The following is a 22,608-nucleotide window of genomic DNA, read 5'->3' as shown; positions in this document are numbered from 1 at the left end:
GGGCTTACACCTGGTACACCACTTTAAGGCCAGGATCTATCAAAAATTAGGATGATATGATAGAGAAATTCTGTGTAAAGTATTATCCAGGAAAAGACAAGGTAATATTTACTAATCTCCAAACAGTGAAGCAAAGGGCCAGAGAAGATCCTGTACAGTTCATCAAAAGATTTGAAGACGTTTCCTTGGATTGTTATGGTGACCATAAAGAAAAGGAGCTGGTAGAAACTTGCATTTCCAACATGTTGTATGACTACAAACTCAACCTAGAAAACCTATGCATAACTTAATTCGCTGACCTATTGCAAAGGACTAGAAGGACGGCCTTGACCATGAACACAAGGAGGGTACCAAGTCCCCAGGCCATGGCAGCATTGGTGGAGAAAAGAGGAAGAGGTTTGAGGGAAAGACGTTTGAGGAACCTCCAATGATACCATGTACCACAAAGGAATTGAATCACGTTCTAAATAAATGGATAGAGGATAGGATCTTTAAGCCAAATCAAGTAGCCAAGCCACCAACAGAAGAGGAGAGAAAGAACCCATTGTTTTGAAAGCTCCACAATTATGTCAAACATGCTGCCAAAGATTGTTAGACCCTTCGAAGGCTCTTTCACAAGAAGCTAAGAGAAGGGACCTTAGAGCTCACTCAACAAGAGTCTGAAGTGTAGAGGAACTCTCTGCCCAACCACATAGGGAAAGGAGTGGTGGCTGTTGTGATTCATGGAAACCCAGCGGATATAGAGGCAAAAGATGCAAGGGAATCCTTCCCCTCAAACACTGTGAGGACTCTACAAAGGAACCCAAAGTTTAGGTCCTTATTCAAGTTTTTCAAGAGTTCATTGTATTAGTTAGACTTGTATAATTTTCTGTGTAATGATTAGGGAGATTGTTGTTTTATACTTCTCTCATAATTATGCTTATGGTTTTGTCATGGATTGCCAAAGGGAGAGATTGTTAGGATAATATTGTCTAAGCAATTGGCTAATCCTTTGACAAAACACACTTTACTTGTAATTTGGTAAATCTAAGTTGGGTTTAATGTATCAAAAAGTATGTTGTTCAAACATTTCAAGTTGTATCATTAAAGACATAAAGTTTGATCCAAGAAATAAGTGAAGAAAACATAGGACAGAATGCATCATCAAGTATATAAACTTTATAATAAAAAGTCAAATATAATAAACTTGCAGAGAGTTAAGAGGTCACATTATAACCAACCTGTGTATTAATTCTTTTGAACTTTTAGTAAAATTTATAATACCTATTGCAAATTAGGTATTAAATACAAGATACTTCACAAACGAATCTGTGCCTTCAGGCATGGTAACTAATCAGAACTGGACAACATCCACAATTTCAGACAACTGCCAAGGTTTGGTTCTATCAGTTACATCCTCCTTGGTTCTTGGCTTTTCCATGCTTCTACCATTTGGATCAACTCCATTCTTCAAAGATATAAAAGTTAAAAAATAAAATCAACACTATGCCAGAATGTATTTTCCAAAATGCAGTGGCTCATTTACAAAGAAAGTTTAGAAGGGTGTGGAAAGAAAAATAATAGAAAATGGTTTTCCCACATCCTTGAACCAGTCACTAGGTATGTTTCATACCACACACACGAAAAGTGGAAGTTTAAAAAGGCAGGCCCATAAAAGGGAACTGTGTTAAGAAACTAATACATGATGGGAAGTTGACTGCTTTATTTATTTCCTTGACATGTTTTAGTTTAAACCCAGAACTAGGGAAATCAGAGGATTTAAATAGTGCATGTGCCTCTTTATGATATGTTGAATGCAAGCTAACCAGCATGCATAATTGCTGCTACAGCAAAAATATAAACTTCAACAAAAATTTCACATTCCAAGTTAGAAAGATCAAGCTGCATACAATAATTGGAGAAGGCCTGACAGGAGAGCTCCTTTCCCTTTGCAATTGACTGGATTGTCATTTGATGGCAGGAGAGCCAGCTACCTAATGAATAGACCCAGTAGATCTTTATTTAATATTTTTAAAAGCATGCAAGCAAAACTAAAAGAAATAATTTAAACCTTGGCTGCAGCCGATTCAATGGGCGATCTCATTGCATCAAAAGATGGGGGGTTCAATGGGTCTTAAATATCTGTGACCAGCAGCATTTGCAAGTATCTTGAATCCGTTGTCTGCTGTTGTAACAGCGAGAAGATTCCCTTCCTTGTTGAATCTCAAGCGAGGAAGACCCTGACAGTTTATTTGGTGCAGTTGTCAATCCAACAGGCATATTACTGATAGTTGAAGTCAGTCCACAAGACTACTAGCAGGCCTAATGCCCTGCATGGCCTTGTTTTAATTTGAAGATAAACATGCATAGTTACAGTTAATTAGCTAGCAATTTGTTAGGGTATCACTTTAACCACTTTTCCACCATAACATTTGCTATTTGTTATTTCCACCACTAAGGTCCATAAACAAAGAAATTGCCTAAATACAAATGTCACAGATATTGACGTACATTATTAAAAAATCCACAAGATATCCATAACCCTATGTGTCATCATATTCATTCACTGAAGTGCATCACATTATGTTATAATAGTAAAAAATGTCACTTACCTTGTAGGATCCATGATTGAATAAAGGTTCGGCTGTATTGCTGAAAATTATCTCGTCCAGCCTCCTTTTCCTGAAAATGTCAATGGCAGAACATAATATGACATGAAAAATGATAAAAAGGATTCAAGACCAATAGTCAATACTTATTTGCAACAAGGTCAGTTTTTTATCTTCTTCTCTGAATCAGTTTGAGACTATTATCAGTTATAAATGGCTTTAATCAATAATACTGGAATTTTCATTAATAGCAAAAGGCTCATCTCAGCCACTCTAATTTTGTTTCTAAAGGACTAATTGGATGAACTTGCTTATTATGTTTACATAATTTCAAAATTCAATAAAATTTGTGGGTTTGCTTACTTGCTATTGTAATTTGATGATGCCGAAAATATCACCAATAGGTCACACAGCACTCGCAATTCAAAGTGAACCTGCACAACAAAATAACCGAAGACCTTAGAGAGCACCGGTGTGGTGCCGGCCAAATACTCTCCGAAGGTCAAGTTAGGATTATTCTCACAACTCTAGAGTGCTAGAGAGGGTAAATTATGCGTACCTTCTTTTGCGAGGGTATTGGGGATTTTATAGTAGTAGATGATCGGCTATTCCTCCTTGGTGTGGAAGTCTTTTCCTTATAGAACTCTACTTGAATCTTTCCGAGCGTGGTTAGCAAGGTTTTTCCTTGTAGAGGAGATCTACTTTCAGTGTGCGTATCTTCTAGAATCACCCTTGTGCTCGGATTTCCATATTGGGATTCTAGGGCTTTTTAGGCAATGAGCGATAGAGACCTTAGACCAAGGGCCCTTACTGTGTCCTTCAGCGATGGGCTTTCAATGAGCGTTGGATCATCTCTATATCGGCCCAACAATTCCAATCTGGCAGGCCCATTACCACAGGCCCGTCAGGCTTATATTTTATCCTCTTCATAATTTGTGATTACTAGCATTTCAAAGCATCAAATTTTTGAAAGGATATTATAGCATGAACGGTAAAGGACTTTCTCACAACCTAAAGAGGAAAAATTTTCTTTCCCTCAAAACAAGTCATTTTTGTTGATGCTTGACACTGCCAGTTTCATCAACAACCACAATGACATCTCCACCACCTACTCCATGAATCTGATGAGACTGCCACCACTATGAAAAGTTATGCTAGGAAGTGACCACATAAGCACCAACTACATCACCTCCACCATCATCGGTCATTGCAACCATTAACAACCAACACCACCAAATATGTCATCGACAACAACAACCAAGCCTTAGTCCCATATTTATTAAGGTTGGCTAGGGGCCCTCATCAAACTTTATGTACCTCCCCTTCTAGCCATATAAGACTTGATCTTTTCATATGTAGGAAATTGAATGGCAACATGACTTATCCCGGCCAATGAAGGAATAAACCAAACAATGCCACTGTTTCAGACCAACAAAATATCATGACAAAAAGAACGCAGCATGAAGATTTTCTTTGTTGAATTAAATGATGTGGAAAGCATGTTTTAGTAATCGCTTTGGGCAGAATGGGTCTCAATCACTCTTAACAATTTTTTATTTTTATTTTATGATATAGGTAGTTTATTTGCAAACTCACATAATACACATCAAACTAAGGAAGAACTTACATGTTCAATCCTCGAATGCCTTCCTCATGTGCTATCCTTGTCAATTGGGTTAAATGGGTATTAACTCAATTAACATTAATATTTTTAGGGTTTTAACTAGGTACCCAATTAGACCAAATTATGACTAAGTATCATTTCTAAAAATCACCCAACTCTAAAATACCAAAAAACCACTAAAAAAACCAAAACACCCATTAAACCTAGAAACTTACCAAAATACCCCCCTTAAACCTAAAAAAAATTACATAAATACCCTCTGAAACCTAAAATTTATCACCAATCAAATTTGGAGTCATTTATAACAAGCGTGCTAGTGTGTGATTTTCTTTTTTTTAAAGAGAAATGCAAGTGTGTGATTAATTTAACTAAAAAAAAAACCTTAATAACTATAAATTATAATAATTATTATCATGATGACTTATGTGCTAACGCCAGTTATTGTTGTTGTGATATTGATGTTGATATTGTTCCACTACCACAAAATTGTGCTTCATCTTCTTTAAGTGGAAAAAGTTTTTTTTTTTCTTTTTTTTTTTTTTTTTTTTTTTAATTCTTTGTTGAAAAGGACCGATCTAGGATTTTAAGTTAGTGAGGGCTAGAGTAAAAAAAAAAAAAAAAAAAAAAAACCTTCAAATAGGCATCCATTTATAAAAATTGAAAATCATTATTTCTAAATACTTTAAGATGCAATCATTTACCAACAAAAACAAACAAAAACAAAATAATTTCTTTTTTTTAATACTAGGTTGGTTAGGAATTTTTTTTGGTTGAAATTAGAACATTCACATTGGTGGTATTAAAAATCTTAGCTTTGAGCACCTCAAAAAAATTACTTTTTCTATTTTACCACCTTACTTTACAATACACAAAATATCAAATGTTATATATATATTTTTTTATAACTCCATTTAAAATAATATAAACAATTCCTTAAAATAATAAAGAAAGCGAGAGAATTTGATTTTTTTTTTAAATTAAATGAAGAGATATAATCTTAATAAAATAATGTATTTTATTTTTAACAATTTGCTACAATCAACTGGTATTTATACCAATTTACTATAGTTGCAAAAAATTTAGCTTTAACTTCTCCAATAACACATGATTTTTTTGTGGTAAAATAGTTTTTTTTTTTTTTTTTAAACTAAAATACAATCACCATTGTGAATATTTTTATTGTTTTTGTTAAGTTTTTTAGTTGGATGGTTGCTATTTGAGTGAGGCTAGTTAGAATTATTGTGGAGAAATGAGGCCTAAGGTTTTGGAATGGAGCCTAACTGAAAAAATGAAAAATATTATAACTAAAACCTTAGGCCTCTTGGGCTCCCACTTGGTTTCGTCCCTGCTTGTTGAAGATATTTTCAACACCACATAAAGAAGTTTTAATTCTATATTTTTATGTACTAGGGGAAAAATTCCTCTCTAACTCTCAAGTGACAAGCAATCACTCCATGCATTAATTTGAGTTACGATTTTCCCAATATTCCTGTGACTAAGGAACAAAGAATTGATGAACTTTTCTTACGTAGTATGACCATTGTAGTTTTCATTGATGTCCTAGTGAGATATTTAATTTAAATTAGTGTGTTGAACTTTTCACTAAGCTATTTGATTTAACGTGTTAAGAGGACAAATTGTATTTTTAATAAGAGACTTAAATCAAATCCTGCTTACACTGAATCAAATTGGTGTCTTTTCAATAAACCTATATTATCTATCATTGAAAATAAATTATAATTAATAAATTCATCTTCAACTTCGGCTCATATCAAGTTTGGGACTAGGAAAAAGATAAGGAAGTTTCATTTATTCAATCATGATAATGTTGTTTCAAGGGAAACCAAGAGCTAGAATATAGGAAATTCTACTAGGAGGTAAAAAAAGAAGAGAAGAAAGAGAGCTGGTATTGAACATGACAGTTGCCAAAATATTCCTCACTCCATCATACCCTAAATTATCATGGACTCCGTAAAGTCTACTGCCATGCACATCATGGGATTTAGTGAGATTTTAAGGTACCACGTATTGTTAAGGAAATTGATAACTATCTAAAAAAGAATGTAACTTTGAGACATGTTAAAAACCATTTCTTTAAATTGATAATTGTCATAGCTAGTCAAAGGAGTTTGGTATCCAAATAATTTTTTTTTTTTAAAATCACACAATCATGTCAAGTACACCACACACGCTAACATGTTCTAGAATGTACATAAATTTTCTAAAATAAAAAATGTTCTAGAAAACATATATCCATAAATTTTCAGAATTTTTTTATTTGTCAATGTTTGTATTACTTTATATTTTCAAGAGACTTTGTAAACTTTCAAGATGAAACCAGTCTTAAAACACAAATTCACACCCCTTCTCACATAAACAATCTACACAAAATATTTTAACAATTATTACCAGTTAAAAAAAAAAACTTAATCATCCAATGCAGTTGAAGCAGAACGTGTAGGATAATTCCTTCTTTCTTTTCATGGTTCCTATATATCCTCTTTTAATTGCTGTCTTTGCCCTAGATAACTAGGGCATATACAGAGCATTTATAGTTTAGTTGGGCATAAAAAACAACCAATTTGACAGTGCTGACAGGTGTTCAATTGCAAAATTCAGAGTATAGAGAAGATATATAAGGTGTATGGGACAAAAGATTTATGCTCTACTTTACCAAGACTAGTGAATTTATTAAAACAAGATTTACAGGTTGGCATTTCTTTTATCCTAATAAATAATAACTGAAACAAAATTGTAAACAAAGGCATAACCTGTATGTAGAACCTATGATCCTTGTAAACTAGCCGTAATTCTACGCCAACTATGAAGATGGTAAGATGTTTCACTTGTTAGCTAGTTGCTAATTGATTGAAGGAGATATGGTCCTCAGTGACCGCAATGACCTTTGAAGTTTGAGATAATGTAAACTAGAACCCCACCCCCCCCCCCCCCCCACCCCCCAAAAAAAAAAAAAAAAATCTTATAATAATTATGATAGGCAAACATACAAGAGGTTGATTGATTAGAATTTAGAAAGAACCACCCTCCACAATCAAAGAGAAAAATTATTTGATGACTAGAAAAATCAACTCTGCCCTGTAGCTAGCAAGTCAGTTCTCTATTTAATTTGGCACATAGTATAATTATATTAGTAGGAATTGGATTTATATCTCGATCAATAATTAATTTCATGATGCATTTATAATGGAATTGTGAGATCTGATGTAGAAGTTTGAAAAGTAGAGAGGTGAAACGTTGAAAGGTTGAGAAAAATATTTTGATCTAAAGAATAAAATTAAAAGTGAATTTTAATTTTCAATCTCATCCATTGTTTTACTAGCATCAAATGTAGATCCATAATAAGTATGGGTTGAAGTGATAGTCCATTAACATTTTGTGGTGCTTCATATTGGTGATTTGAACCCCACCCCCTATATTATAATAAGAATTACTCTTGGAGTTATGAATATTTACTGCCATTGGGACCACGGCAAGTAACGTAAAAATAGGAATGCCGTCAAAAAGTCATATGATCTAATGCAACTTCTTAAGATCAATCTCAGAGAACCTTTGAGTGGTTGCACGCATGTAAAACTTTGATAAAAATAAGATTTTATATTTGTTATTCTAGTTGCACTTCAATTGATCTTTGTTCCAGTGAGATATTTAATTTTATTTAACATGTTGAACTTTTCATTGAGCTATTTAATTTAACGTGTTGGGACGACAACTTGTATGTTTCATTGATGTTCCAGTGAGATATTTAATTTCATTTGATGTGTTAAACTTTCCATTGAGCTATTTATTTAACGCATTGGAGCGACAAATTGTATTTTTCATTGATATTGATGTTCCAGCATGAATATTCAAATAGGGGACAGTTGTCACTGATAGTTATTGGGCCATCTTAGTTGAGGTTTTCACAAAGAGACAGAATATGAAAGGGTTGAAGTTTTTTGTTTAAAAAAAAAAAAAAAAAAAAGGAAAAGAAAATGTAAAGTATTCTGAGAAGCCTTGAAAGTTGAGATTATAACCAAAACTACGTCATAAGGATGCAAACATTTGGTCAGACCTATCAGCTCAACGGGGTGTTTTTAGGCACCGTACAACTCAGAAACAAAAACAGTGAATCCTCAAAATAGCATTCTTAAGAAATGCAAACAGTTGAATTAAATATGAAGTAAATATAAATAATAAAAAAATAATAGAAATTTCGCTAAATGCATTTTAAGTTCAAATTTAATGGCATGAACAAATGTTTATGACCTGTAACAGTGCCTCTTGTTCTTTACAGAGTTGCACTTGATCTTTAAGCTGCAAAATTAACCATAGCCATCAGACAAGCTTACAAGGACAAGTGAAAGTACGAAAGGTGCATCTCAGCAATATGATGGCTAACTTGGAGAGCTTTTACATGATCCCAAAGGGGTGGCAAGTCAGTGAATAATTTCTAGCTAACAAACATTTAAGCACATGGCTTCAAACTAATCAAGGATTAAGCACATGACACAATCAATTAATACGCAAATGACTCTAACCTTCAATTACAAAGATGACACAAAACTTTACTAATAAACTGCCTCTTATAATAAGCTGATGGTGTCTAGTAACAATTGTTGATGCTGCACTGTTGTTGTTACTAATGCTTACTGATACAAAACCTTACTGATACAAAACTTTACTTACTCATGCTTACTTGTCGCTAGTTTTAATAATTGAACTTATATTTAGCATCAAAATCCAAATAGTCAGAACCATTTAAACAGCATTGAACAAATAGGAGGATGACTAAAATTTTCAAAGTATGGAGGCAACAAAATTGGAGACAGTAAGCTACTACAACAAAGGGGAAACAACAACCAATCAAATCTATCGGAAAGTCCACACAAATGAGCATGCTTGTGCATATCAACCTGTTAAGGCACAACAAAATCAACCCATCACACTTTTTTTTTTTAATTGGAAAATTAATGTTTAATTATTTTAATACAAGTCAAAAGCAGCATAAGAATCCAAACATTCTATATTCAGCAACATAACTAAAATATGAACAAAATCAAATTGATTCTATAAACCGAGATATAAATAAGTTACTTCCATTGTATAAACTAGCATTTAACCCGCGCAATGCTAGGGAGTATTTTATGTATTAGTCATATTAAAACATGTAAAGTTTGTTAATCATAGGAATGTTGTCTATAAAATACAATAAAATTTTAGTAGTAGGATATTACAATTTAACTAAGTGTGATGAAGACATCAAGAAGGGTTAGAAAGAGAAGGATCATCATCATCATATATTGAATCTAGAATAACATCTCTTAGATTATACTAGATCTTAGACCAATTGGAGAAACACAAGCTCCCAGCTATCAGATAAACTAGATCAGGCTGAAATCTAGCCAAGAAAACCTAGGTCTTCTTCTAGACCCCCAATTTAACAAATACGAAAGATGTGTAATGCCTGGAAAAAAAGGCAACCAAATTATTAAGATGAACCAGATTGTGGGAGGGTTGCACTATCCTAGATACTAAGAAAACAACTCCTCCCAGAGTTTTAGACAATACTTATTGTTTCATAAATTTCAGCCCAAATATTGTTTCAGCTTTGAGACATGATTATGCAGCGGCAGAAGCAAAAATCAAAAGGCAGAGAAGAAGATTTGTCTGTAGTTCCCACTAGAAGAAATCCTAGAACTTCCTATAAGGAGGCAACAACTAGACTCAAGATTTAGAAACTAGATGATTTCTTCTTTTTTTTTTTTTTGGGGGGGGGGTGGAGGGGAGAATCAACATGATGAATGTAAAAGGTACAAATTTAGAACTTTTTGATAAATAATAAGTTTTATTAATATCAAAAAGAGACACCCTAGTACACAAGGAGTGTACAAGGGTAAACAATCAAGTACAAAATTACAAGAATCAAGAAAATCAAGGAAAGAGGTGAATGATTGGTTTCGCAAAGCAACCAACCAATCCAATAAAGTTCTAAAGAAAAATAACTTGAGGTCTGGTATGGATCTCTCATTATCTTCAAAACACCTACTATTTCTTTCCCTCCAAAGACACCACATTAAACAATGGGGGGAAAATTAACCATATATGACCATTTAGAACTTCAGCATCTATAGAAACCATACTCCAAAGGAACATGAACATTCAGAAATAATGGTACAAAAAGTTTTCTTAACGGGTCTCTATTTTTCATCTTGTACCCAATTTTACTAATTCTAACTCACACAATATTTTCTAATAGTTTTTGCTACATAGGCTATGTAAGATCATCAGTGGAGAACTCACAACAGCATGCTAAAAACCAGTTTTTTCTCAATTTTTAGATCACCCATTTAGCTAAGGTATGTTTCTCATATTGTAATAAAAGCTATATATACTAAAGGATACTTGTCAAGTATGATCAATAAAAACGAAACAATGTTCACAGGGAGCCACAGATGAGAATGCCAACTATCATGGAATCACACAACATATTAAAGAAACACAAGAAGAAAACAGAGAAGACAAAAACCAACAGAAGAAGATAAAATGGTCATAAGGCTGCGTTTGAATCGACTTCAAACGCATTCCGGAAATGATTTTCCGGAAAATAGGTGTGTTTGGTTGGTCCGGAAAATTCTATTTTCCGGAAATTGAAATCCGTTGACCGAAAAAAAAGCCCTTTGACCACGGAAATCAATTACCGGCTCTATTTTCACTTCAAAGGATTTCCGGAAAAGAGAGAGAGAGAGAGAGAGAGCGCGCGCGCGCGAGGGAGAAGACCAGTCCGCGCCGGATCTCCAGTCCTAAGACCAGTCCGACGACGACGATCGACGCTTCGCGAGATCGCGCCGTCGATCGCGATCTCGCCTTCGAGAGATCGCGTCGAATCGAGATCGCGATCGACTGCTCGATCTCGCGAAGCGTCGTTCGCGAGATCGTGCCGTCGATCGCGATCTCGCCTTCGTGAGATCGCGCCGGATCGAGATCGCGATCGACGGTGCGATCTCGCGAAGCGTCGACCGCGATCTCGCGAAGGCGAGATCGCGACGTTGATCGCGATCTCGCCTTCGCGCGATCTCGCCTTAGCGAGATCGCGCCGGCGAGATCGCGATCTCGCGAACGCGATCGCGCCGGCGAGATCGCCTTCGATTTGTGTTTTCTGGGTTTTCTGGATGTGTTTTCTGGGTTGTGTTTTCTGATTTGTGTTTTCCTTTCTTCTTTTCCAAACACTAGAAAATATTTTCCGGAAAATTTTTTGAAATACAACCAAACACACAGAAATATTTTCCTTTTCCAGAAATTAGCATTTCCGGAAAATATGTATTTTCTGGAAAACGTTTTACGGCAACCAAACACAGCCTAAGTTGCATAGAACTAACTAGTAAGAAACACTGTGAGAGCAAATGAGAGGAAATTACCTATATGGCAACAAATCATTTCAGAGGAAATTATCCGTGCAAGATTCCATGACCAAAAATTCTGTATAAAATAAAAGTCACCAAAAACTTTCATTATTTAAAAATAGAATAAGAAGACAGACTTTGAGGGAAAGCAACTATAAGTTTCCAGATTATTTCACAAAAAATACCACAGGGAGATTTTGTGTTATATCCAAAAGCCTAGGGGGTTAAGTATCACACAATTAACCAATTAACACATAAAACAATACCACATGGGTTAAGTGTTACACTCAAAAATTCATGAGGTTCGGTTTTCTTAAGGGAAACCACAGTGGGGGGGTTGAATATTTTCCCAAAAGAAAAGCTGTTCGGAAAGCCCTGTTTACAACTTGTCAGATCTACACTTAGTGTCTGAAGAGGAGGAAAAAATAAAAAATAGAGGGGGAGCCCCGCGGGGGGTGGGGGGAGATTGGGGAAGGAGACACTCTTTGGCAATTATGACTTGGGAGTGATAATTCTCAAACAACTTGAGACATTGAAATGACATCCAAGTGCAACAGTAACCTACAAAATATACATGTTAATAACAACAGTGGAAAACAACAATATGCACATGGTAGTTTCTGCCTAAAACAAAGTAGTTTAAAACATTTCTATAGTCCACTTAAACTTAATTAGCCTTCATAAATAACAGAGGAAAGTGAGGGTGACTTGTGATACCATAACAACAACAAATCCATCTGTTGTAGGCTCTGGTCCAATGTGAGCATCTGTTCATACATGTTAAAGGGACATTTATCTTTGTGATCCAGTCATATTAACAAATCAGACGGGACAAACAGCAAAAAAAACTTAACTAACCTGGGTAGTTCATTTTTAGCAAATGTTTTATAAAAGTTGTCTTTCCAGTTGAATATTGACCCAAAAGACCATGGGTTTAGCATCAAAATCACTATTTGTCTGCAAAAATGCAAATAAAAATCAATCCTCTGCTACAGAGGCCTTAAAATCTAGAGTGTACACTTGACAGCAAAACTAGAAAGATCTAAATATCTCCATTTTGCAAACCACAGCCTCTAGTTTAAAAGATTAATATGGAACTAGCCAAATAAAATATATGCAACTTCTAGTGGCTTTGGCTTTTCAATGTACAATCTCTTCAAGCCATCAATAATTGATGTACCTGCATTGGGAGGAAGCTGAGCACGAGACGATGAGAGAGGACACACATTAGCCAACAAATGAAAATGAAGACATCCCCCTAAAAAGAAGTATACATTGTATGCTACTTTGTATTTTTATAGGTAAAACATTTTCTTAGAAAAGGCGCAATGCAGGGCACAATCCTAGAACATGGGATGCATGTAAGATAAGCACCAAAAGGTAAAGCCTATATTGTATATCAAAAGAATATATTACCAAACAGAAAATAGAAGATATTTAAACATAAAGGAAACCTGATTTTTTTAGAGACAAAGAAAGAATAATGACTAAAAAAACTCAACAATCAAAAGTACTATAATTGACTTAGAAACTTCCCAAAATTAATTGGCCTGAAGATAACAATAAACTCAGTTAAGTGGTAAACTCATCAATACTAAATGGTAAAGTACTAATAGAACCAACCAAGCTCATTTCTTAAATCAGAAAACAACCATCCTCGCCAATACAAAATAGTGAAGTATTAAAGGTGCCTTTTATTAATTTCATATTTTTATTATACCGAAATTAAAAACAATACAAAGCCTCCTATCATACAGAATACAGGGGAAAGTAATTGCATTCAGCTAATAAATTCTCTAAAGAAAGAGACACCCCTAACAAATATAAAGTAGCTAGTAGCCACTATCAAGTAAGTGTTAATTAACCAGGAGTTGGTAAGAAAAAATTATTTTTTATGCACCATTTAACAATAATTTAGTCTTTGACAAATACAAATGACAGAACTTATAACAGATTGCAATTATAAAAAAAATTCAATTAAAAGACCCAACATGTCTTCGCCTTTCTTACACTAATCTATTCCAAAACCCAACTTTCTTCAACAAACTGCCACCACAAAGACTACCTCATTTCCAAACCCATGTTGAAAGCTAAATCAAAACCACATTCCAGAAATACAAAGTCACAAACAATCTCAACAGTGCACACATCAAAGGAAAATCAAAAGAGAGAGCCATGGGGTTTGGCTGTGTAAAGCTTGGCGGGTTCCACAAAATCTGCTGCAGACTTCATCTCCTCCTCATATCTGAAAGTAAAGAAAGTCACCAAAAACTTTCATTCTGTAAAGAATAGAATAAGGAGACTGACTTTGGGGGAAAGCAACTATAAGTTTCGATATTATTTTCACAAAATATACCACACGGAGGTTTTGTAAAATATTCAAAAGCCTAGTGGGTTAAGTGTCACAATTAACTAGTTAACACATAAAACAATACCACATGGGGTTAAGATTGATTTTTATTTTGTTAAGGAAAGGGTATTTTTATGGTGGCATTATGATGCTATGTACCCCACGAGTTAGCCCATATTTTCACTAAAGGGCTTCTTTTTGCTAAATTCTAGAAGATCAAGTTCAAGCTAAACCTTCGTTCAAATCATGCTTAGGTTATTAAGCAAAAAAAAAAAAAAAAAAAAAGTGCTCAACTTATTGCCAGCAAACATTTGTGTAATTGAATTTGTCGGTCCTTCATACAGTTGGTACCAATGCCCTTCTTATAGTTGCTATAAGCACATACAACCACACGCATTGTGGGCGTGGAGTATGAAATTTTTCGTTTGACATTCTTTTCCTATTGAAACTAGGAGTATAGATTTTCTTATTCAAAAACATTTTAGAATGTCAAACCGAATATCTTTATTCAATAATTTAAAAGCTTGGCATATTAACTACAAATACTAATTACTTGAGATAATTTTGACTGATTTTGGTCCTGAGTAACATACTACTTGTAAAGCTTATAAAATTAGATGACATATGAAACTAGGGTAACAAAATTACACCTTGAGAAAAAACTTGAGCAATAGCGTAAATATCAGACACCCCTATTTCTGTTTCCAAGTAGTGCCAATTTGATTTTGTTAACCTTGGCCACCACGTCCTTGATTTCAAGTCTTTCATCTGGTAATTCTTCAGAACACCTCAAGCCTAATTCCAAGATAGATGAAAGGATAGTTTGCATGACAGTTACATCTCTTCCATCTTCTATACAAAGCAAACCATCGTCCACAACTTCCATTCTGTCAGGAAGTGAAGCAATCCATTGCCTCATACCTAGTTCTCCAACAAACATTTCATCGGTAGGTTTTTTTCTTGTGATCATCTCCAACAATATTATCCCATAGCTATAAATGTCACATTTGGTGGATACTCTCCCTTCAGAACCATACTCTGTCATACTCATATATGTCAACAAAATTTTAAGTTAATGATCCACATGTTTGTCCAAACAAAGTAAAAACTATACAAACAAAAACTTTTAGTGGGTACACATACCTACACCCCATTCATACAAGGATTTAAAAAAAAAAAAAAAAAAAAAAAAAAGATTTTAACTGTATCCATTCATAATCCATCAATTGATATATATGTGTATGCTAGATTTTTCTATTTATTTATTTTTGGTTCAACTGTACCTTAACCAATTCTTTATGTGTCCATTTGCTATTATGTCCTTATGGTTTAACTTTGTTATTAGGAATGATTGTCTGGCTTAACGCATAATGTAATGTACTTTTTTCACAATCATTAATGTGGCAGGTTGTGATTTGTAAATAATAAAATTGGTATTAGTGGCATGTCTATGTAAAACTTTTATTGACAATTTATGAAGAAATTTGTGTCCTTAATATGTTATATAGCCGAATATGAACACTCCTTCATATCTACATATTCATTTGTGTCTTCATTTAAGTTAGACTTCAAAATGAGCCTTGGAGATTGATCACCATAACTAAACTTTTATAGTCAATTTAGGAAAACTAATCTATTGAGATCATTACCTTTGTATATTGTTTTTTTTTTTTTTTTTTTTTTGGAGTAATACCTTTGTATATTGTTGATGGCTATAAACAGGGAGAACATTTGCATTAGCTTGTTCAAAAGTTTTCTATTTTAGTATATGAACCTATTTTTTTTTTCTATATTACATACCCACTTTTCAAAACACCCAACATTAAATTATCTATTTTACACTACTTTTTATTAAAATACTATTTCTTTACTAATTTTTTTATTATTAGTTTAATTCATATCTCTCTCTTCCTCATGGGGTGAAGTAAAGAATTATTAAAATATGCATTTGCAAAGCTATAGAACTGTGTATATTTACACTGTAGCAAAAGTAGAATTTTGCACAATTTTACATTGGTTGATGTAGGAGGTTTTTGAGATTTATTAGGTAAAATGTGAGGCTTTTTTCTTTTTTACATAGACTGAGCAATAAGCCATATCAATACCATGGATGCATTTACGAGACTAGTATTGAAGTACTATTGGATTAAATTGTATTTGTTGAATTAAATTGTATTTGACTAGATAAAACAAATTATTAATCTAATGCAACTAGATTACGAGCTGGTTTGAACTACCATACATTCTTATTCCTAAAATTAGCCACTACTAATGTTATTCACGAAATTAGCCAAGAAATTAAATGAATTGAGGTGATTTCATGTATACCTGGTGCGATGTAGCCAATTGTACCAATGGTTCTGGTTTGGGTTGCGTCCTTGTTTTCAGCTAAAATCTTTGCAATGCCAAAGTCTCCAACATGTGCAACCATGTCCTCATCCAAAAGAATATTGCTTGGCTTCAAATCACAATGCACCACGGATTCTAATTGACCATTATGGAGATAATCTAATGCCGATGCAACATCAACCATAATGCCTACTCTTTGAACAAGATTCAAGCAGTAGTTGTGAGAGTATATCCACTTTTCAAGGCTATAATTTGACATGTACTGCAACACCAAAGCTTTAAACTGGGGATTGGAGCATACACTAATGACTTTAACTAGATTCCTATGTCGTAATGCCCTTAACACCTTGCATTCAGCATCAAAACTTTTAAAAGCATCCTCCAAATGCAGGTTTAGAACTTTTACAGCAACAGTAGTCCCATCAGACAGTATCCCTTTGTACACAGTACCAAACCCTCCAATTCCAAGCAAGTTGCTTTCACAAAAGTTGTTTGTCCCACGACAAAGTTCTTGATATGATATCATTCTCCAATCCACTGTAGGTAATGTGAAAAGTGAACTTGGAATTTGCATGTTATATTGTGGATGTCTTCTTAGCATAATGACAAGCATTGCAAAGATTATAATTGATGCCATGCTGGGAATAATATATTTGAGCAAAAGTTGTTTCATCCTTGCTCCTTTAGAACTGGGACTCGTGCAAGGTGGAACTCCAAAAATTGAATTCCCACAAAGTGCTTCATTACCTAAAAATGATCTTGCCTTGAAGTTTGCAAAAGGTCCACCAGATGGTATCTCTCCTGATAACTTATTGAATGACAAATTCAAATACTTGAGAAATCGAAGTGCCTCCAGAGACTTAGGAATTGCACCTGAGAGATTATTGTTAGAGAGGTCCAGCAGATCCATTCCTTTCATTTGCCCAAAAGAATCTGGAATGTCTCCTTGAAATGAATTCTTTGACAAATCAAGATTACTAAGACTTTCAAAAGCACCAATGATACTTGGAACTTTTCCAGTAATTTGGTTATGAGATAAATTCAAGTACTCAATAGCTCTGAGTTTTTTCATGTTTGGAGACAAAGATCCATAGAGGGAATTTGATGATAAATCCAAGAACAACAAATTTTCAAGATTCCACACATTCAACGGGATTGATGATGTCAGTTTGTTATAACTCAAGTTTAATCTCTGCAAAAGATTGAGGTTTCCAATGCAATTCGGGATGGGTCCAGAAATTTTGTTATTTGAGAGAAATAGCTCTCCCAGCTTGATTAGCTGACAAAGCTCTTCTGGAATGTTTCCTCCAATATTATTGCCTCTAAGATGCAATCTTTGCAATTCCTCTAATCCCCCTAATGTTGACGGTAAATTTCCGGACAAATTGTTATAGCTCAAATCAAGCAAGGTCAAATTTTTCAAGGAACCGATTCCCATTGGAATTTGACCCTTTATTTGGCTTTGACTTGCACCAATGTGTTTAAGGGAAGCTGAAAAATTTCCAATGGTTTCCGGAATTGTAATATTCAAGGGATTGAGGTCAATATATAGCCTCTCTAAAGATGTGCAACTGGTTAAAGATGTAAGAAAACTATGTTCTTGATGCCCAGACTCCTCTGTTAGTTGATTATCACCTAGACCCAAGAGTTTGAGATATTTTAAGTTTCCAAGACTTCTAGGTATAGGCCCAGAGAGTAAATTTGCAGATAAATCTACTCGGATGAGGTTGGAACAATTTGAAAGATATGATGGGATACGACCGCTAATGTTGTTGACACCAAGATACAAGATTTCAAGATTAGGGCAAGGGATCCTAGTATCGAATGAAAGATTTCCAGACAAGGAATTAAACGACAATTGGAGTACTTGTAGAGAGGTAATGTTGAAAATATTTTGGGGTATTGTCCCAGTGAGATCGTTATCACCAATTTCCAATTCATTCAGATTTTGGAGACGCCATAAATCACCTGGCACGCTTCCTTTAATGTTGTTACTTCCAGCACCAAACTGTTGTAACATCGATAAATTGCTTATGATAGGAGGAATGTTTCCAATTAAGTTGTTACTTCCAAGATAGAGGACTTCAAGCTTTTTTAAACTCCCAAAACCTTTTGAAATACTTCCATCAAACATATTGTATGATAGAGATAATTCTAAAAGCTCTCTGCAGTTATTAAACTGTGAGGGGAGCTTACCGCTGAATTTGTTTTTGGAAATATACAGTTCTTGAAGATTAGGACAATGGCTACAAAGATCCACCGGAAGGGTTCCTGAGAGGTTATTTTCTGTAATAGCAATATTCTTTAGAGAAGACAAGTTAAAGATGACAAGAGGAAATGCATTGGTGAGGCTATTGGCTTCCAAAGTCAAGAACTCTAATGATGACATATTGCCGAGGGACGATGGAATTGTACCCATAAGATAGTTTAAACTAAGGTCTATTTCGCGAACCCTTGGTAACATGCCTAAATCTTTAGGTATGCTACCATTTAATTTGTTTCCATAAAGAAATAAAACTTCAAGCTTCTGGCAATTATGTAGAGTCGGAGGAATACTACCTTCCAATAGGTTGTTTGACAATCGAAGTTCCCTCAAGCGGTGTAGATTACCAATCTCATGTGGCAGAAAACCAGAGATGCTGTTGTTTTCAAGATCAAGTGAGACTAGGAAGGAGAGGTTGCCAATATGAGGGGAGATGGTGCCGTGTAGATCCACATAGGAAAGGTTCAAGGCTGTGACTCTCTGTCTGCGTCGGCTGCAAGAGACCCCAAACCACTCACAGAAGTTTGTTGTTGTGGACCAGTTACTAGCAGAGAAGATAGTATCATCTGGATGAGAACTGATTTCAGATTTGAAGGCAATGAGAGCTGATTGATCTGTAAAGTTGTTGGAAGAGTGGGACAAGTGAAGTATGCATGGCTGCACTAACAGAAAAGCCAAGAGCAGGAGAATGGATCGCCTTTTAGTTAGCATCATGAGTGTGAAGGGAGACATAGAAGGCTCTCTGGAGTTTGGAGTATCAGAGGCTATCACAACTCACAAGAGACTTCTACAGTATATGTTTATGGAGAATGTTTCGGTGCTTGTTTGTTAAGGTTCTCCTTAAGTGCGTCCCACATAAATAAAAAAAATTTTGTGATAATATGTTGTATTGTAATACAATTTGTAATTTTTATCTTGTAAAATTCCTTCCATGATAGACACGTATCCCATCAAGCCACCTTTTACTTCAACTTATTTATTTTTACTTCTCCTTTTTTTCTTAACCACACGTTTTGTTTCACCCTTACACTTACCCATCCTTTCTGCTTCTCCCTTCTCATCTTTTAAAATTTTCTCCCATATGAAACTCTTGGCTGAACTTCCTTGTCTTCTATTTTTTTTTTTTCACAACTTTCTTTTCTAACTCAATTCGTCTCCCCCTTGATTTCCCCTCCATCAACCCAGTTCGTCTCCCTCAAAAAAATTTTATGTTCTCTCATATGTTCTTATGGGTTTTTTTTTTTTTTGTTGGATGTACTGATGTTGGTTGTTTTTCTGTGAGATGAGTTTTTTTTTTTTTTAAATATATTTTTTTATGTTGGTTGTTTCCCGTAAGATGTTTGGTGTTGTTTTCCTGTGTGAGACGCTTGAGTGCTTGACTACGCCTGAGTTGGTGAGATCATGAGAGACGTGAATGAGGGTATTTTGGTCTCTTTATTATTTTTCTCTTTTCCAATAAAGCTGACCCACATCTGATAAAAAACACATAAAAGCCGAGTAAAAGATTGCAAAAAAGCTAAGTATTAACGGGCATAACACGACCCATAACTTATTGCCTGTGTTTCAAACTTATAAGAGACCCCAAACCACTCACAAAAGTTTGCTGATGTGGACCAGTTACTAGCAAAGAAGATAGTATCATTTGGATGAGAACTGATTTCAGATTTGAACGCAATGAGAGCTGATTGATCTGTAAAGTTGTTGGAAGAGTGGGACAAGTGAAGTATGCATGGCTGCACTAACAGAAAAGCCAAGAGCAGGAGAATGGATCGCCTTTTAGTTAGCATCATGAGTGTGAAGGGAGACATAGAAGGCTCTCTGGAGTTTGGAGTATCAGAGGCTATCACAACTCACAAGAGACTTCTACAGTATATGTTTATGGAGAATGTTTCGGTGCTTGTTTGTTAAGGTTCTCCTTAAGTGCGTCCCACATAAATAAAAAAAATTGAGTAAGCTAGGGAAAAAGCATGACATGACTTGTGAGGAAAAATTGGACAAATTTGCCCTCTTAATATGAGACACGGCTGGCACCAGCTGAGGGCACTTTTTTCTTTGGACAAAATTGCCCTCTTAACACATTTCTCTCCCTTCCACTTTTTATTTTCCACCAAATCTTATTTTACCAATATTTTACCATCCACTTTCTTTTACTTTACCAATATCAAAGAGAAGAAGAGATGAAGAAATGTCAATAAAAGATTGAGGAATAATTAAACAAGGTACCACTATTGTATTTTAGTTGATTCATAGTTATTTTTAAAAAATAGGTTAAAATTAATATGTTGTTAATTTTTATTTTTGATACATGTATATTGTAGCACTAATGGATGGGAATGTAGTTGTAAAAGATTGCTTTAACTTCAAAGAACCACTTCATGAAGGTATTGTAATTTTATTTTAGTTGTGATTTATCATAGAATATTTTTAAACTCCTGTTTTTATATAGCACAAAAACCACAAAAACTTATATTTTATTATGCATAATTTATTTTTTGAGGAAATAAAGTGCATATATTATTATGCATAATTGTAATCCACAAAAATTTGGAATTTAAAAAATTTATTAATAAAATGTGACAATATTTTCACAATATTTTTTGTTTTTAGTTGTGGTCAATCCTAATCTAATATTTTATTATTTTATTTTCACATATGAAAAATTTGACAACTCAACTATTGTGAAAATTTTGTGATAATATGTTGTATTGTAATACAATTTGTAATTTTTATTTTGTAAAATTCCTTCCATGATAGACACGTATCCCATCAAGCCACCTTTTACTTTAACTTATTTATTTTTACTTCTCCTTTTTTTCTCAACCACACGTTTTGTTTCACCCTTACACTTACCCATCCTTTCTGCTTCTCCCTCTCATCTTTTAAAATTTTCTCCCATATGAAACTCTTGGTTGAACTTCCTTGTCTTCTATTTTTTTTTTTTTTCACAACTTTCTTTTCTAACTCAATTCGTCTCCTCCTTGATTTCCCCTCCATCAACCCAGTTCGTCTCCCTCAAAAAAATTTTATGTTCTCTCATATGTTCTTATGGGTTTTTTTTTTTTTTTTTGGATGTACTAATGTTGGTTGTTTTTCTGTGAGATGAGTTTTTTTTTTTTTTTTTTGGATCTACTGATGCTGGTTGTTTCCTGAGGATTGTGATTTTAGTTTTTTTATTTTATTTTATGTTTGGTGTTGTTTTCCTGTGTGAGACGCTTGAGTGCTTGACTATGCCTGAGTTGGTGAGACTGTGAGAGACGTGAATGAGGGCATTTTGGTCTCTTTATTATTTTTCTCTTTTCCAATAAAGCTAACCCACATCCGATAAAAAACACATAAAAGCCAGGTAAAAGACTGCAAAAAAGCTAAGTATTAACGGGCATAACACAACCCATAACTTATTGCCTGTGTTTCAAACTTATAAGAGACCCCAAACCACTCACAAAAGTTTGCTGATGTGGACCAGTTACTAGCAGAGAAGATAGTATCATTTGGATGAGAACTGATTTCAGATTTGAAGGCAATGAGAGCTGATTGATCTGTAAAGTTGTTGGAAGAGTGGGACAAGTGAAGTATGCATGGCTGCACTAAAAGAAAAACCAAGAGCAGGAGAATGGATCGCCTTTTAATTAGCATCATGAGTGTGAAGGGAGACATAGAAGGCTCTTTGGAGTTTGGAGTATCAGAGGGCTATCACACGAGACTTATACAGTTTATGTCTATTATAATGAATAATGGCCAAGTAATTGTGGACTTACCAGAAACATGGAATCATAGAGCTTGACCACTTAAATTGCAATTGTTAAAATCCAAGTAAATTTAGACTTATTATTCAGTCTGACGTTGAAGAAAAGTTAAGTCAATGATGGTCTGCTGGTCTAATTTCACGGCTTAACTTGTATAGGGGTCCAAACTTATTTGCCCACCCAAATTTACCTATTTAAATAAAATTCAAACCTATCCAATTATTAATTAGATTAAATGGGTATTATCTCAATTAAACTCAATTAACATTAATATTTTTAGGATTTTAACTA

The 22,608-nt window shown here is 34.4% G+C and overlaps 1 protein-coding gene across 3 annotated transcripts in view; it reads right to left on the bottom strand.

The window, feature by feature from the left end:
• Positions 1 to 22,608, bottom strand: part of LOC126726289 (probable LRR receptor-like serine/threonine-protein kinase At3g47570) — a 167,207-nt gene that overhangs the window by 46,456 nt on the left and 98,143 nt on the right. The window contains exons 1-4 of one of the 3 annotated variants that reach the window (XR_007655778.1): positions 16,291 to 18,864; positions 14,613 to 15,000; positions 12,471 to 13,857; positions 12,330 to 12,379 (exon numbers count right to left, since the gene is read on the bottom strand). Coding sequence is in view for 2 of the 3 variants with exons in the window: in XM_050431515.1 (XP_050287472.1) it covers positions 16,291 to 17,058 (768 nt within the window). In the remaining variant the exon portion in view is untranslated. Of the gene's footprint in view, positions 1 to 12,329; positions 12,380 to 12,470; positions 13,858 to 14,612; positions 15,001 to 16,290; positions 18,865 to 22,608 lie in introns of those variants that run through there. The other 2 variants (XM_050431516.1, XM_050431515.1) reach the window with 2 other exon arrangements.

Source organism: Quercus robur, chromosome 5 (assembly GCF_932294415.1).
Source record: "Quercus robur chromosome 5, dhQueRobu3.1, whole genome shotgun sequence".
NCBI classification, from domain to species: Eukaryota; Viridiplantae; Streptophyta; class Magnoliopsida; order Fagales; family Fagaceae; genus Quercus; species Quercus robur.
The sequence above is the reverse complement of the archived record's forward strand: the minus strand, read 5'-3'. Positions and strand labels throughout refer to the sequence as shown.